Raw genomic sequence first — 16,260 nt, 5'->3', positions numbered from 1 at the left:
GAGGGGGGGGGGGCGAAGAAGGAGGAATTCGTACAGAAAATTTCAAGGTGACGCCTTTAAGGAAGTCCAGGGTGCAGCTGCAGGGCCATGATGAGCAATAAGGGACGAGAGAAGACAGGTGGGACTTGAAAACACGCGGAACAAATTCAAATCGCACAAGAGGTTTTGAAATCACACGGCGGCATTCGACAACATTCCATAGACAATCGGCAACACGTTCGAGCAGTTGATAAGCAGAGCAGGTTTGACTCGCTCGACTGAGAAGAGGACGAGAATAATCGGGGGAGGAGTCGGTAACGTCAGGTCATGAGGTAGCAAGACGATAGAGGGAGGAAGGAGCCGCAGTAGGAGGAGATACCTGCAGGATAAGGAGCTGTTGCCCGAGATTCGACGACGGCAGCCCATGTCCCACTAAAGACAAGGAGTGAGGGAGAGTTGTCAAAGAAAGACAGAAGGTGAAGGGGGTGAAACAGGAAGTTAGAGAAGAGAGGAGGAGAGAACGACGAGAAGAGAGGATACAAGACGAGAAGAATAGGAGAAGTTTCAAGGAGAGGAGAGGAGGGAGGGAGGGGAGAAGAAGAGAGGAGAGAGTGGAGAGGGGATACAGGAGAATAGAGAAGAAAAGAAGAAAGGAACAAATAATTGCAAGGCAATCAGAAGATTACAAAAGAGAAAGGGAGGTAACAAGGAGGAAAACCAAAATATCACAGGCAGATAAGATAGAATGCAGGAAACATGAGGGAAGTGAAGAAGAAAGACAAGTGCAGTAGAGGACAGTTGGCTGGGATTGCAGCAAGGAGACCTTGATGCCATCGTAACCGATGTTGATCAATGAAGTCAGCGTCGTTCTCTGAGAAAGCCTCTTGTTCCACAACGTTGAGAAGCTGAGAAAGCAACAAGCTCGTCAGTGTCACCCTATCATGAGTTTTCATCGCAACATCCTCTCATTGCTCGCCTCTCGCTCCGCACGAACAAAACCATTGCAAATGTAGATGACATCATGATCATTTCCATCACCCTTACGACGGTGGTCTACGACACTTCCATCACTATCGTCATCATCGTGATCATCATATCCATCATCATCATAATTGTAATCATTAACTTTTTCGTCGTCGTGGTTCATCACCATCATCATCACCATCACCATCACCATCATCATCATCATCATCATCACCATCATCATCATCATCATCATCATCACCATCGTCGTCATCATCCCTCACTACTCCCGTTCAGCCTCCGTGTTTCTGCATCAACCTGTAAATCTTGTATCCAACGAACATGCTTGCGCTAATTGTCGTGGCTTCTCCCAGTCGATTTCCCTTGAGCTGAAGGAAACAAAGATATCAGTCGGATCTCATCACGGCATTGTTTCGATCTGAATCGTCGCCGTCGTCGTCATCTCAATCATCGTCATCATCGTCATCATCATCATCATCGTCATCGTCATTATCATCATCCGGATTCTCATCCTCATCCTCATCTTCATCCTCATGATAGGATTACCCTGATCCCCCAATCTTCTCCTCCCAGGATGTACTGAAGTTTCCCAGTCGTCCGAGCTGTCAGTGTTCGGATGACAGCACACTAAAAAGATGTCAGAGACGAGAAATAACAAGCCAGGTTCAAAAGAGATGGAGAACACTCCAACATTCACGATAAAAGCAAGTAGAGGTGGGGAGGTGAACTGCAAACAGACAAGAGTACCACAAGAGGAAGACAGGAGCAAGCTTCCAAAAACCGATTTCAAGAAGAGGGACTCGGGAAGAGAAAATCATACAAGAAAGAAAGGAGGGAGGGCACTAAGAAGGTAGAAAGCAGCAGCAGCAGCAGCAGCAGCAGCAAAGGAACGGAGAGGCAGAGGGTGCAGCAGAGGAAGAGTCCGTGAACAAGGTAAGAAGGAGAACAAGAGGAGGTCGAAGGCCACGGAGGGAGGGACCAGCTGACCTTGAGCTGAGCGACAGCACCAGCCAGCTGCAGAGAAAGTTTGGCAATGCAGTCATCTGAGATTTTGCGGAAGGTCGACAAGGCGAGAGGCAGGTTGTCGTATCCCAGACCGATCTGCCCGCTGATCTGAAGACAGGCGGAGTGAGAAAGCGCTTACAGGAGATTAGGGCGGAGGAAGAGGGAGAAGAGGAAGCGATCCGAGTAGCTGGCAGATGGGGGCAGAGAGGAGGGAGAGGGAAGAAACGAGAGCATGGAGAAGAGTATATTGTAATGAAGGTGGAGGGAGGGGGGGGGGGGTTGAGGGGGGGACAAAGCTGTCCTCAAGAACAAGGAAGTAGCAGGAATCACAAGAGCAGAAGTCCAGAGGGGGAAAGGTGAAAGAAAGCAGAAGGAGGAGTTGCGTGGAGAGGAGGAGGACGAGGACAAGGAGGAGGAGGAGGAGGAAGAGGGAAAGCAAATGGAGTACTTTGGCTCCTGATCTGCGAGAGAATTGTCTGTGAGCGATCATAGATATCACTCCTGCCCCCTTCCCATTTTTGGCAAGGATTTGACCCTGCGCAAACGTCGATGCAGGATCGCACGGACTTCAACAGAAACACACCTGCAGCTCGAAGGTGTCTTTCTTGGAGAGGTTGGTCCTGAAACGCTCAGCTATCATGGTTGACTGTGCAGGAGACGCGGGGTCAGGAGCCTTCCTGACACGGACCCTCCCTCCTGTCAACCTGAAACACACTCTTCCGGTTGGTGCTCTTCGGCTCTCCAGCATACGCGACCACCACTGCACTGTCCGGGTCCAACACGCCCCTGCCCTCGCCGTTACCAGCTTGTGGGAGCTCCCGTCCGTGAAGAAAGGTTGAGAGTAGGAGCAGGAAGAAGGAGCGAAGGAAGTAGACAAAGGGAGGGAAGACAAGGGTGAAAGCATGACGTGGACAATTGAGAATGAGACTGGAACAAGGACGAGGACGAGGACAAGGACATGGACAAGGACAAGAGCAAGAGCAAGGACGAGGACAAAGACGAGGACGAGGAGGTGGCAGACCCGAGGTAGTCTTTCAGCTGCAGGTTAGCTTGCAGGACTCCCGTGACGCCGAGTTTGCTCTCGATCCTCTTTTGATTCTTCTTGGCCAGCAGCCTCATGTATTCCTCCCTCACTTGCTCTGCTGTCTTCAGGTGCGCCCCTACTTCCAGCCCTGAGGTCAGCCCGTTCTCCCCGTAAAGATCATAGAGTTTTCTCTTCTTGGGGTCGGTCAGCGTGTCGTGAATGTGCGTCAACTTGGCGAACTTTGCCGTAGCTATCGCCCGCGAATCCTCGTCCTTGTGCCTGCGGGGAGCGATGAGCCGCGCGATGGGCTGTAGATGGAGGAGGAAGGTGTAGATGGAGGAGGAAGGTGTAGATGGAGCAGGAAGGTGTAGATGGAGGAGGAAGGTTGTAGATGGAGGAAGGTGGGAGGGCGAAGGAAGGCCAGAGAGTGAAGAGAGATGAAGCAACAAGGATGAGCGTGAGAGAGGGCAAACAAGAGGCATTGGACAGGAACAAGTCAAAATGGCGAGCAATAAACAATCTCGAGATGTCGGCGCAGCAACCAGGGAGGATGTGGTGCACTTCACCTGTCAGGGTGCCAGATCATAGCCAATCGCTTGTAAGCAGCCTTGATCTCATCCTCTCCACAGTCCGGAGAGACGTTGAGGTAGACGTAGAAGTCCTTCTCCACATTCTCCTTCGCCTCCTCGACGCTGCAGGTCGGAACAAGTGAGCAGGAGGAGTGTCCATCGCATGCAGCGCACCTTGCATGGAACTCTTCTGGGAACTCGGGTTTCGGCAGTTCCTCCTTCCTCATCCTGCTTCCCATCTGCAATTTTCGAGGTCAGGGGCCGTACATGAGTGCTCCCGATGGCAAGAGCAACACCACAGCTGGACACGCGCACGTCTTGTACGCTCGGCAAGAAGCAAGCTAACGACATCGAACAAGCAGCCTCTCAGATCATCGCAACGAGAACTTTCATTTGAAGTGTCGTCACGGTACCGCCTATCGTGTCCAAGCTATCTTAAGACCAAGAAGATCCTCCCTCTCCCTTTGCATCAGTTCTCCGAGAAATGATGCCCGGATTACAGAGTAGTTCACTCGCAAATACAAACTAGAGGATCTCTTTCCGCCATCATGATACGGACCATCACAGTCACTGCTTAATCACTGGCACCAACAGCGCCAACATCAGCATCTCCATCATCTGCATCTCAGCATCTGCATCCTCGTCTGCTCTCCTCCTCGCACTTCTCCGGCTCCTTCATCATACCCTTGCCCGCATTCAACCACTGGAAACTTCGTCCGACCACCCTTCCACCTTTCCACCCCCATTTTCTATATCTGAACCACGGGTTTGATGAGATTCACCTCAGAGCCCCCACCCCCTGACTTCTCGTACTACCACCACCCGTCCGTTTCTGAATCAACCCCCCTCTACAGTCGCCTGCTCTGCCACCACCCGTACTTGTCTGCAATTTTTCCCTGGTTTCATACCCCCACCCCATCTACCACCCCCTATTTTCCATTTCATCATACCACTCCCTCCGGGGCAGCGCGCCTGAGGCGAACTTGCTAAACTAATCACTCACGGCGGAGCGTGGGCCGACTGGCGGCCTCAGATGATCAAAGCCTGGCCGCGCCGATCACCGTGATCACTGATGACTCACTGTGGCATGACTCATCAGTGGCAGTCGCCTAACCGTCACTCAAAGTTTACAGTGAGTCGCCTCAGTCACTTACGGAGGCTGGCGGCGGCCGCACTCGGCGTACCGTACGGTACCGGTAAGGCTTTCCGAACTTCGGAAACTTCACTGAATCGGAAGAGGCTTACTCAACTTGCGCAAAGTTAAGTTAAAAATCAGGCTAGTACGAGGACCGTGCCAATCAGGAGAGAGTCGAGGAGGCCGGCTTGATCCTGACACTGTCGCACCGTAACCGTGAGGCCAAACGGCGGGCTTACTACTCCGGGATGCCGCCCGGCCACTGTGGCACCGGTCGTCGGATGTCGGCCGTGGTTGCTGTGGCCACCGCCGGCCGAAGGCCCCCGAATCATTCGGAATCATCGGAAGACGCATACCGGAACTTCCGAATGCGGCACGGGCCGCCCGCGATCATCGCATAGCGTTGCCTTTCTCAATTGACCTTGGAGCTCTAAAACGTTTCGCGGTGAGGGTGGTAGATTCAAATCCACGCATACCACGCCTCATGTGGGGGCGGGGTGGGTCTTCCGACCGTGTTCCGAATTCAAATCACGAAGAGCCAAGCAGAACTTTTTCAGGGGTAGGGTCTTCTTGAGTACAATTTCTTGGTACCAGTTAGTACAGTCCGAACCATGTGACTTTGGTACTCTTTTGGTACCATTCGGGTTTCTCCCCTATGTATTGTACACATCCGGTACAAGTATAACCCCACTCCCATGAAAAATCTTCAAGCATGCTGGTGAATTGCTTCATCCCTTGAACCTGGGGCCTGTCCGATCAAATCATATGGGCATACATAAGAAAACTGCAAGCCTGTATGTGGGGTCGGCCTGAACCATCTTGAATTCAAATGAGAGGGGGTGATGGAGGCGGGACTCCTTCGGATCCGAGAACCCCTCCGTTTGAGTCATTTTGGGTGGTGGGGTGGGTATGGAGCACCCTCAACTACCCACCTTTGAACGAGTTTGAAACTCTACAATAGGGGGTGGGGGTAACACCCATTTCCCATTCCCCAAGCCCCCTCTCCCTGGACGAGCAAGAAGCGATGAAATGGTGCCTTCCTGACTCACCAGGATGAACTTTGATATTGAGAGACTTCGAATCCAACCCAACTGAGATAGAAATGAGATGAAGATCTCATATCATACCTGTAAGAGATGATCGAGCTTCTTTCTCAACTCTACAGGTTGGGCCAAGGTTTGAATCATCCATCCTGCAATGGAATATGCACCCTAGGTTCAAACAATCCGCGGGTGTACTTGCAAATATTCTTCGAAGACAAGATGAAATTTTTATGATCAGGTAAGGAATTGATAATCGATACACCATTGAACAGAATCAACTCTGATTGACCCTTTATTCAAATTGCCGTAGGTTGCACGTTGCGCTCAAATGCATGACTGTGATTTGTGAGAAATTTGTATCCAGCTGTACCTTGAGCGACTTTTGTGTCTAGATATGTGTTCTCATGTCATCACTTGCTTTCAATTCTTCTAGTCTTACAGTCAGGATTCATGCACTTCACCTTTCTATGGAGGCAAGTCTTACATGCACTCAACCGTTCAACGATACATGAAGAGACGTTTGCACAGAAGATGACTGTTCCTGCCCGCATAGATGACTGTAGAGAACCGTTGTTGATCATGAATCACTATATCTATGATCATATTTCGATGATTTTTCCGTTTCGCTTCAAATTTTTCCTCTGTCATGATATTTTCACAAGGATTTCGATTGCACAGAAACCTAGTCAGAAATGAAGCAATGTGCAGATGATGCCTTTGCGTATCAATAAATGAGACGTTTATCGGATCAATCCTGTCTTGGTGTCGCAATGCTACCGTGCAACTGTAGTGTTCTTGTCGCATGGCTCTACAGAGGAGTGCCTTGTTCAACAGAGCAAGCACTCGATGATTGCAATCGAGTCGCAAACACTGTGAATCAACAAACAGAATTGCACATTCAGGTTATCATATCTTTATTAGAAGAGTTACAATCAGGGTACAAGCACAACCGACCTCCCTGTAATCCTGAAGACGTTCCATCTTTTGCCTGGCGAGGGTGTATCTGCGTTAACCAAGAAGCATGTGACATGTGGCCACATCTTGAATGCTCTACAGTCAGGAATATCAACATCTTCAAAACGGCTCTCTTGTTTGCTGTGACATCAACTGCTTGGTAGCGGCTCATCCGATGAACAGAATCTGATGCAAGTTCACACCAGTAATATTTACATGATGCATCAGTCAGTGTGATGAAATTGGTGATTTGCAAAATGTTTCATCGTTCCAACACATCCTTAAGAATTGGATGAAGAATCCTTCACGAACCACGGGACTTACTTGTCATCATTCGATTGTACTGAGGATCATCTTTGTTTCAAGCATCGAGCTGCTCCGACCGTGACTGCTAAAATGCGCTGTATCTGTTCATTTAGAACTTTCCGTTGAGCTTTTCCTTCAGTTTTGCATGTTCTTCCATGCAGTGAGATGACCATGTCAATATTTTGCCTAGACCTGATCGACTCCCGAGTCCTGAACTTATCTTTGTTTGTGCCCATTTCATGTCACAACCTTTTCACATCGGGACAGTTCTGCGATGTGTCGAAACCCCCTTCGTATGCAGCCATTGTCTCGAGAGTTTTGTATGCTGGGCGGCTTACTGGTACGTCTACGTACTCCTGGATACCGGTTTGTAATATTGGTTGGGCACTTGCCAAAGTCTTCACCCGTTCATCAATCTCATACAAGTTGCCAAAGACTGCAAATCATTCCAACCTGCATCAAGAACACGTCATTTGGATCTCTTCCCGTGATGATTTCGATGAAAAAAAGAGATAATGCTCACCTGACTTGTCTTGCTCTGTCAAACGCTGCACATCCTCATATCTGTACGGCTTCGCAGAGTTCACAGTGGCGGGAAACTTTCAACATTGATATTTTTTATTTTGATATTTGATATCGTATTGGCGATGCATCATGATTGAGCTTCGGAGGGCCAGCCACGCCTGTGAAGGCCATAATGGCCATCAAAGCTGACTTGCGATGGGAGCGTGACACACAAAGATTTCAGGCCGCAGGAGCGTGACACACAATGATTTCTGGCCGAACACCTCCTCAATTTTCAAGTTGTTCCATGTAGGTTGGACTTGCTCCAAACTATATGGAACAACTTGAAACTTGGAGGAGCGTGACACACAATGATTTCAGGCCGCAGGAGCGTGACACACAATGATTTCAGGCCGAACACCCCCTCAATTTTCAAGTTGTTCCATGTAGGTTGGACTTGCTCCAAACTATATGGAACAACTTGAAACTTGGAGGAGCGTGACACACAATGATTTCAGGCCGAACACCCCCTCAATTTTCAAGTTGTTCCATGTAGGTTGGACTTGCTCCAAACTATATGGAACAACTTGAAACTTGGACTCCGGGAGCGTGACACACAATGATTTCAGGCCGAACACCCCCGGCTAATCGAATCAACCTCCACCGTTCACTGGCCAGACTCTATTTAACCCACTGAGATCCACCAAACACTATCTCTCAGTACACCTGAGATCCTTACCCCAACCTTATTCACCTCAACGATCATACACAGCTGTGCAGTCTCTAACACCTTCACTGATGATGATAGAACTCTCAGAAGAACCACACAACACCACCAACACTTCCTTTATTCACAGCAGTCACCTCCCCTTCAGTCCCTTGCAACCGTGACTCCAGTGACCAAGTACAATGCACAGCGCCCTGGACACGTGTCCTCCTCACCCCAAGTTTTCACTCACCAGACCCTCAGGCTCGTCGATTCCTTAATTCCAGACGTATGTCAAAGCCCACTTCCATCTGAGTCGCTGAGCTTCGTCTACCGATGAGACGCAATACCCTGAACTTCTCGCCGTCTCCAAGATCAGGCCGAACACCTCCTCAATTTTCAAGTTGTTCCATGCTAGTAGGTTGGACTTGCTTGCGCGGCAGTGACACACAAAGATTTCAGGCCGAACACCCCCTCAATTTTCAAGTTGTTCCACAGTGAAATATTTTTTGTGGCCCTGAATCATTTCGGGCGCACTGAGTGTTCCAAGTTCCGACTGAAGCCTGGCATGCCATGTTATGTTAAGTTATGTTGACCTCCGACTGTTCAAGTTGTGTACGGTCTGACACACGGCGACTCAGGCTACCGTAGTACCGGGGCCGCCCCGGCGCTGGCAACTGAGCAGGCACCGTGACGGTTCCAAGGCCAAGTCACTGAGTCCGATGGCAGCGCCGGGCTGGCGCGGCACTCAGCCGGCGGGCGGCTGAGTGACTGCCACCGGGCTCGGGCTCCGCCGCCCGGCCCGGCCGCCCGGCCGCCCGGCGGAGGCTCACGGTGAGACGGTCACCGTGGCACCGTCGGCACTGCTGATTAATGCCGGGATCAGCATGCCAGCCATGCGGCCAGTCCGATCAGATAGCCCGGGCCCGCTGAGTTAATTGAACTTGTGACACAGGCTGAAAACTCAAGGTCCGACCGCCGCCCGGCCGGGCGAGCCGGACTCTCCGGGACCTCTGAGGCTTCAAGGCTACGGTAGCCGGTGAGTCAACCGTTGAACGGTGAGAGTCAAGTTCCGAGCCAGGCGGCGGCCCCACGCGGCGGCAATGCCCGGCGGTACCGGGCCGTACCCGGTCCGCCGGGCCGTGTCATCGGATTGAACAGCGGCGGCGTTGCAATGATGCTTGAGTTTCATATTCTAGCCGCTGATACAGTCGGGAGTCTCTCATGTGCAGTGCTGCCTCAATTCTCAGTGGTTTCGTGTCACAGTGTGCATTACTTAGTTAAACTCGGTCTTGAGCAAGAACTGTCTTATACATTATACATTTATTATACATCGAGACGTGAAATTGAATAACTTCCTCTACGACAGAAGGAATAAGAAGTACTTGCTTGTGGACTTTGGGCTGGCAGAGAAACAAATGCAGTCATCAGGCCGCAGCATCGGCAACATCTTGCCCTGTGAGGTTTCTACGGCCAGCTCTCGCTCCTCGCGGAATCAAAAGGAGCAGGAGAAGCTAGAGATGGCGCAGCAGATGGCGAAGAGGCGGATCATGTTGGGCGTCAGCAAGACGAACGCATCGGTGACAGTGAGGAACTCAGGGGTCAAATTCGAACGTCCAGTCAAACGCGCGGGAACTCGGGGATACCGAGCGCCCGAAGTGCTCATGGGCATGCAGTGCCAGACCACAGCAGTGGACGTGTGGGCTGCTGGGGTAGTACTGCTTACCCTGCTGTGCCGCACGACACAGTTCCAATGGTTCCAGTATAACGACATAGTCACGGCAACGATGGAGATCTACGGGTACGCTCTTTGTGTACCTTGGAAGTGCGCTTGTCTGACTGTCTGAGCAGCTTGCGCATGTACATCAAGAGCATTGATGCTGTGTGGAAGCTCCTCGACGTTAAGGTAAAATTGTTGTCGTCGGCGTTGTTGTATCAAGAGGATGAGGATGAGGGTGATATGGTGGCGGGAGGCCTGAGGTTGCTAACTTGATGTCATTCAGATTCCACCATTGGAACTGCATCTCAGCTATGCCCGCGGTTTCAAGCAAACATGGCGGACCTTGTCAAGCTCCCTGGGCGCGCATGCGGGATGCAAGGACTGGCTGGAGGTGGATGAGAAACATGCGATCTGGGACTTCCTCAACTGCTGCCTCAACATCGATCCCCGCACGAGGATTACAGCACTGGAGGCTCTGAAGCATCCCTTCCTCATTAGTGCTGTCAAGTAAACCGTCTCTACCCGTAGCTTTCTCCTTCCTCTCCTCTCATGTCCTCCTCGCCCTCCTGCCTTCCTCGCTAGTGGTCTTGAGTAAACACGGTCTCTCCTCCGGCATCTCCTCTCGCAGCGATCAGGCATATCAACTAGCCTGGCCTCCCAGGCGTCCATTTCCCTTCCAACCCCTCCCCTCTCCTTCCCCCAGCCTCTCAAACTCCTCACCTCCTCACAAATGACACCGCCATATTACAATAGGTTGGGAGAAGCCTCAAAAAACGCAATCATGGCAAAGCAACAGGAAGTCTCTTGAAATATGTTTCTTATTCAACCGACGAAGCATTCAGGTAAAGGAACCTAGGGCGTCAACACAACAAGGAGAATCGAATTTCCTTCATGTCTTCGAAGGTTGCTTCTCTGATCGGTTCCCTTCATGTTTCCCTTCTTCTGGAAGTGAACAACCATCACCTATAGCTGATGAGTGCTTTGGTACGCAAGTGCAAATTTCGATGAGATGCATACCTTACACATTCAACCTACTATAGGTGTGATTCTCAGCCAAGAATTGAGCTGTTTGATCTCAGTACTTGCCTGGCAGTTTCAGGAGTTAGCATTGAGGGGCCATGGTCCTTGACTGCGCTCAGCAGCTGAGCAAACAGTCCCTGAGTACATTGGGAGTAGTGGGATAGGGAAGAGACGGGGCAAGTGTGAGGTCGTTTACAAGTGTTTTAGATTGATACGAGAAGTTTGCACTACCCCCTACCCCTCAACACGGGCTGGAGGCGGAAAGATTCAAATCATTTGAATACCTACCCCGAGCCTCCTCATGATTATTTAGTCAACTATACACGCCTATTCATATCAAATAGAGGAAGGTTTTGCTCAACATTGCCCTTCTCGTCTTGGATGGCCCGGCAGCCCTGGCAACGAAAAAGGTACATAAATTGACGGAGCCAACATTTTTAGGTCAATTTTCTCTTGCCGCTTGAATTTGACTAAAACTACTATGAGAACCACCCTGGTTAACTGATCCGACAAGGATACGGAACGGCAACGCTATGGATGATGCGGCAGCGCCGCCGTAGGCCCCCGACAGACCGACTCGTCGTCGGAGGCCTTGAGCCGCCGCACTGAGTGACTCAGTGACGAACTGAGATCCCGGGGCGCGCGGCCGGATGCGTTTGCAAGTCGGATCCGACGTGACAGGCGCGGCAGTGAGCGGCGTCGGCGGCGAACTTATCACTTTCCGAATTCCGGAACTTCGGAAGTTCGAGGCCGGCGAGAGACCCGGTCACCATCCAGCGGCTGCCGCCGGTTTCCAGGGCCTGGCAAACCTTCCAATCCTTCGATTTTTTACTCACACACAATTTTGTACTGAAAAACGCCTGGATCTGGTACAAATCCCAATTGTCAGCAAGTTCCTTGACCCGACAACGCTATGGCCTTGTTCGCCGGCCGAGCGATCCGCCCGCGGCCAGCCACCACAGAAAGCGCAAGAGGCACTGGCAGTGGGAGTCAAGTCACCGCCGGGTGGCACACAGGCCCTGACACCGGGGCCGGCGGCGCCGCACGGCTGAGTCAGCGCTCGCCGGGCCCGGGGCCGGCGGGCCCGGGGGCCGGGCCCGGAGTGAACGGCCGGGCGCGGCCGTTCGAAATCGGAACCGTGAACGGTCGGCCCGCACTTGGAGTCACTGAGGAGTCAAGTTGACCGCACGTGTGCTTGCAAGGTCCGACTCATCGACTCCCGAGGGGTTGTAGGGCTTTTATTGGCATAGGGGTAAAGTCGGAGAGGTCGACTACCATCCCCACAACCCCACCCCCTGCCGAGTCCTGTTGCTCACCATGAAGTACCCGGTACTATCCCTATTGTGGTGCTACCTACGGACTACGTCCTTTGATTCTGCACCCCTCATGTCCCATACGGGTATAGTTTACTACTGAGGCAAGGGAAACCCCCTCCTATGAGACCCTCACAACCTACCCTTCGAGCCCCGTTGCCATCGCCCAAGTTTCTTCAAACTTTCCTCCACTTTGCGCTTCGAAGCGTCAATCCCTAACGCTTGCTTCAAGACAATGTGCGCTCATGATCGTACCGACGCCCCCCCCTCCTCAAGCTCCTCCTCCCGCCGCAGCAACAAAACCTCCAACCTCACGCTCCCCTACATCCAGAGCCTCTTCGTCATGCGTCAGAAGGAAGCCGCCGCTCTGCTGGTACGTCCTCTCTCCTCCCCCTTGCCAAGCTTGCTTTGTGCGTGCTGTCGCTGTAGACGCCTGGTATGCCTGCGAGGACTGACCGGGGTGGCTTGGCAGGGCTTCTCCAACACGACGATGAAGCACGTGTGTCGGAGGCTGGGGATCAGCAAGTGGCCCTACTCCCGAGTCCGGCCGAGAGCCTCGACCATCGTCGCCGAAGGCCTTGACCCCCCCCGAGAGCCGAGCGAGGAGCGTGCGAGACAAGGGGTCGACGACGAGAGCGAGGGAGGAGGCGGGGGAGGCAGCGATGAAGGCGGAGAGGAGGATACGGGAGGGCTTGAGGGGCAGGGGGGCTTGAAGGAGGAGAGGGGGAGAGGGGCATGGGCAGGGAGCAGGAGCTTGTCTACGCGGGAGTGGCTGGAGGAGGCGCTAGAGCATGTGCAGTGCGAATGCTGCTCGGAGAAATCACATTTGAGGCACAGAGGCCGTGACAGAAGGAAGGTTTTGAGACTGACTGAACATGTGGATGCTGCGCTTAGAGGGTCCAACGGAAGCGGTAGAGCAAGTATGTTGGGTTCTCCCTGTATGGACCGCTGGAAGGAGGAGGTTTTGCTGTACACGCAACATTCGGGAATGAGAAAGAGCAGCACCTGAGGAAGAAACCTTTTGTCCTTCTCCCACCTCTACCACTATGTCCAATCGCTCTGTCTGGATGAATTCATCTTCATTCTCCCACCTCTACCACTATGTCCAATCGCTCTGTCTGGATGAATTCATCTTCATTCTCCCACCTCTACCACTATGTCCAATCGCTCTGTCTGGATGAATTCATCTTCATTCTCCCACCTCTACCACTATGTCCAATCGCTCTGTCTGGATGAATTCATCTTCATTCTCCCACCTCTACCACTATGTCCAATCGCTCTGTCTGGATGAATTCATCTTCATTCTCCCACCTCTACCACTATGTCCAATCGCACTGTCTGGATGAATTCATCTTCATTCTCCCACCTCTACCACTATGTCCAATCGCACTGTCTGGATGAATTCATCTTCATTCTCCCACCTCTACCACTATGTCCAATCGCTCTGTCTGGATGAATTCATCTTCATTCTCCCACCTCTACCACTATGTCCTATATCTCTGTCTGGATGAATTCATCTTGATGAATTGTCGGCTCAATGTTTCTTGGCGTTCATACGTTGTTTGCCGAGTTTGAGCGCGACCGTCACGACTTCCTGCACTGAGGCGGAAATCCTTGCTTCCCGAACATGTCGATTTGTTTCGATAAATACTTTTCGAGAATTGGAACTGCCAGAGGTTTTACACATAACCTTCCGGAATGAGCGAGAGCACAAGAGCAATCACTGCGTTTACTAGAACACAGCGAGCACGACAGACTAGTGCTGTCGGCTAGGACTTGCACAGGTTTTGAGAGTTCACAACAGGGATTGGACGGAAGTCAGAGGAAGTTGTCTTTCATTATTTGAAACACATTTGCTGGAGACAGAGGAAACGATTTTTGGTTTCTTTTTCTCTCAGAGTCAGACTGGAAAATAGACATCTCACTTCAGAATATAAGTGCATGTGATTCTTGGGAATAAGAGCATGCCATGGTCAAGCGAACATCTGTGACGTACCGTCCGTATTGCATTGAAAGAGGCGACTATCATTGCTCACTTTTCAAGGATGCTGTGTACAGTGATACTTTCATTGCAACCTCGAAACTGCAACACTGCCTTGAAAGGTTGATCTCTGCCGCTCCGCCACAGGAGATTTTGTCGGACTCAAATGACGCCATGTCACAAGTCCTTCTTGTCCCTGCCTTCGCTTCTCTTCACACATACTGGCAAGTTGGAATTCAGTTCACGAAAGCATCGATCCCGATCATTCTTATTCATTCCAAAATCTTACTTGTACAATTCAACAGTTCAAAACACTCCAGGATCGATTCTGATCTCAAATGCCTCGGGAGACGGTCGGGAAGCACTGATTAACGAACTTGAGTGCACCAGGAAGCCTGACTTCGTGAGCCGGTATCCAGCAAAGTGCAAGGCCCAGGCCCTGACATATTCTGACTAATTGATGAAATCACTTCCCCGCTATTTGACGGAATTACTTCCCCGCATCGTGTTGCTTGCGATCTCGCTCGAATACTTCTTACAGCAGGCTCCCTCCAACAGGCAAAGGACCCAACACACTCCCATAATGCCTCCTCCATGTGACTGTCTACAATTGCCGCGTGAATTCGCATGGCCGACGCAATCTTTCATCCGAAGGATTGAAGTATCCGCCTCTGGACTACAAGTAATTCCATCCTAGCATTTCAAACACATTCCTTCTCGCGTTGATTTAGCATGCTTCGCACTGCACATGCTCTAGCGCCTCCTCCAGCCACTCCCGCGTAGACAAGCTCCTGCTCCCTGCCCATGCCCCTCTCCCCCTCTCCTCCTTCAAGCCCCCCTGCCCCTCAAGCCCTCCCGTATCCTCCTCCCCGCCCTCATCGCTGCCTCCCCCGCCTCCTCCCTCGCTCTCGTCGTCGACCCCTTGTCTCGCACGCTCATCGTCGCTGGCGGCGACGATGGTCGAGGCTCTCGGCCGGACTCGGGAGTAGGGCCACTTGCTGATCCCCAGCCTCCGACACACGTGCTTCATCGTCGTGTTGGAGAAGCCCTGCCAAGCCACCCCGGTCAGTCCTCGCAGGCATACCAGGCGTCTACAGCGACAGCACGCACAAAGCAAGCTTGGCAAGGGGGAGGAGAGAGGACGTACCAGCAGAGCGGCGGCTTCCTTCTGACGCATGACGAAGAGGCTCTGGATGTAGGGGAGCGTGAGGTTGGAGGTTTTGTTGCTGCGGCGGGAGGAGGAGCTTGAGGAGGGGGGGGCGTCGGTACGATCATGAGCGCACATGGTTTTGCTGCAGTCGATCCCGTGTGTGCGATCGAGGAATGAGGGTGGGGGTAGGGGTGGGGAGGGGGTGGAGGGGTCCCCCGTTCGGTTCTTGCAATGAGACATGAGGGGTACTGTGCTCGAGTCAAAGGGCGTAGCCTGCGTAGTGTAGGGGTTGGAGGCAACCAGGGGTACTTTGAGGGTCAATCTGGGGGGTGAGAGGGGAAGCGGCTGACCGTCAAATCTAGTTTACTACAGTATCTCGGATTGCCCGGTGTGTGAGATGTGACTCTCTGCTGTACCACACCGCATTTGACTGAAAAGTTTGGTTATAACAGGCGGCCGCAGGCTAGCGCATATCCGGTTGTTGTACTGCATGCGCTTCATGCCAGGTCACGGAGACCACCCACCCTACCCATGCGCCTATGGCTAGATTCGTCCGGATAACCCCTTCTCATTAGGGTAACCACCCACCCTTTGAGCCGTTCTCCAACAATAATTGAGATATAGCCTGAAGGGAACACCTGGTGTTCCTGTAGCAGCCGAACCACTCCTTTGCGCTCCTTGAATCAAGCTCCCTCCTCTTCTCCACCACCGCATGCATTCACGATCTCAAGAAATCAAAGCATCTTAGCGTCAAACACAAGAGTTATGCCAGAATTACTAGAAATCACCGGAAGCTGTTTCAAGACAATGTGCGCTCATGATCGTACCGACGCCCCCCCCTCCTCAAGCTCCTCCTCCCGCCGCAGC

General features: G+C 52.0%; 5 protein-coding genes across 5 annotated transcripts; 2 read left to right on the top strand and 3 right to left on the bottom strand.

The window, feature by feature from the left end:
• Nucleotides 1-2,766: 2,766 nt before the first annotated feature.
• Nucleotides 2,767-3,788, bottom strand: GUITHDRAFT_73717 (hypothetical protein; the record flags this gene model as incomplete). The annotated part of the gene is made up of 2 exons (XM_005829588.1): nucleotides 2,767-3,271; nucleotides 3,559-3,788. The coding sequence occupies 2 exons, from the start codon at nucleotides 3,786-3,788 to the stop codon at nucleotides 2,767-2,769; spliced, it is 735 nt and encodes a 244-aa protein (XP_005829645.1).
• A 3,180-nt stretch (nucleotides 3,789-6,968) lies between these two features.
• GUITHDRAFT_153506 (hypothetical protein) lies at nucleotides 6,969-7,722 on the bottom strand (the record flags this gene model as incomplete). Its single annotated transcript, XM_005829587.1, has 1 exon — nucleotides 6,969-7,722. A coding segment is annotated over exon 1 (171 nt), but the record flags the coding sequence as incomplete, so codon positions are not given.
• Nucleotides 7,723-9,627: 1,905 nt separating this feature from the next.
• On the top strand, nucleotides 9,628-10,440 carry GUITHDRAFT_111339 (hypothetical protein; the record flags this gene model as incomplete). The annotated part of the gene is made up of 3 exons (XM_005829586.1): nucleotides 9,628-10,010; nucleotides 10,061-10,115; nucleotides 10,213-10,440. The coding sequence occupies 3 exons, from the start codon at nucleotides 9,628-9,630 to the stop codon at nucleotides 10,438-10,440; spliced, it is 666 nt and encodes a 221-aa protein (XP_005829643.1).
• A 1,987-nt stretch (nucleotides 10,441-12,427) lies between these two features.
• GUITHDRAFT_153504 (hypothetical protein) lies at nucleotides 12,428-13,293 on the top strand. The gene is made up of 2 exons (XM_005829585.1): nucleotides 12,428-12,635; nucleotides 12,735-13,293. Exons 1-2 carry the CDS (start codon nucleotides 12,498-12,500, stop codon nucleotides 13,269-13,271), a joined length of 675 nt encoding a protein of 224 aa, XP_005829642.1. The 5' UTR covers nucleotides 12,428-12,497; the 3' UTR covers nucleotides 13,272-13,293.
• Nucleotides 13,294-14,887: 1,594 nt separating this feature from the next.
• Nucleotides 14,888-15,528, bottom strand: GUITHDRAFT_153502 (hypothetical protein; the record flags this gene model as incomplete). The annotated part of the gene is made up of 3 exons (XM_005829584.1): nucleotides 14,888-14,914; nucleotides 14,980-15,291; nucleotides 15,391-15,528. The coding sequence occupies 3 exons, from the start codon at nucleotides 15,526-15,528 to the stop codon at nucleotides 14,888-14,890; spliced, it is 477 nt and encodes a 158-aa protein (XP_005829641.1).
• Between the last annotated feature and the right edge of the window lie 732 nt (nucleotides 15,529-16,260).

The sequence above is a fragment of the Guillardia theta genome (assembly GCF_000315625.1).
Source record: "Guillardia theta CCMP2712 unplaced genomic scaffold GUITHscaffold_51, whole genome shotgun sequence".
NCBI classification, from domain to species: domain Eukaryota; class Cryptophyceae; order Pyrenomonadales; family Geminigeraceae; genus Guillardia; species Guillardia theta.
Note: the sequence above shows the minus strand (reverse complement) of the source record. Positions and strands in the feature narration are given on the sequence as shown.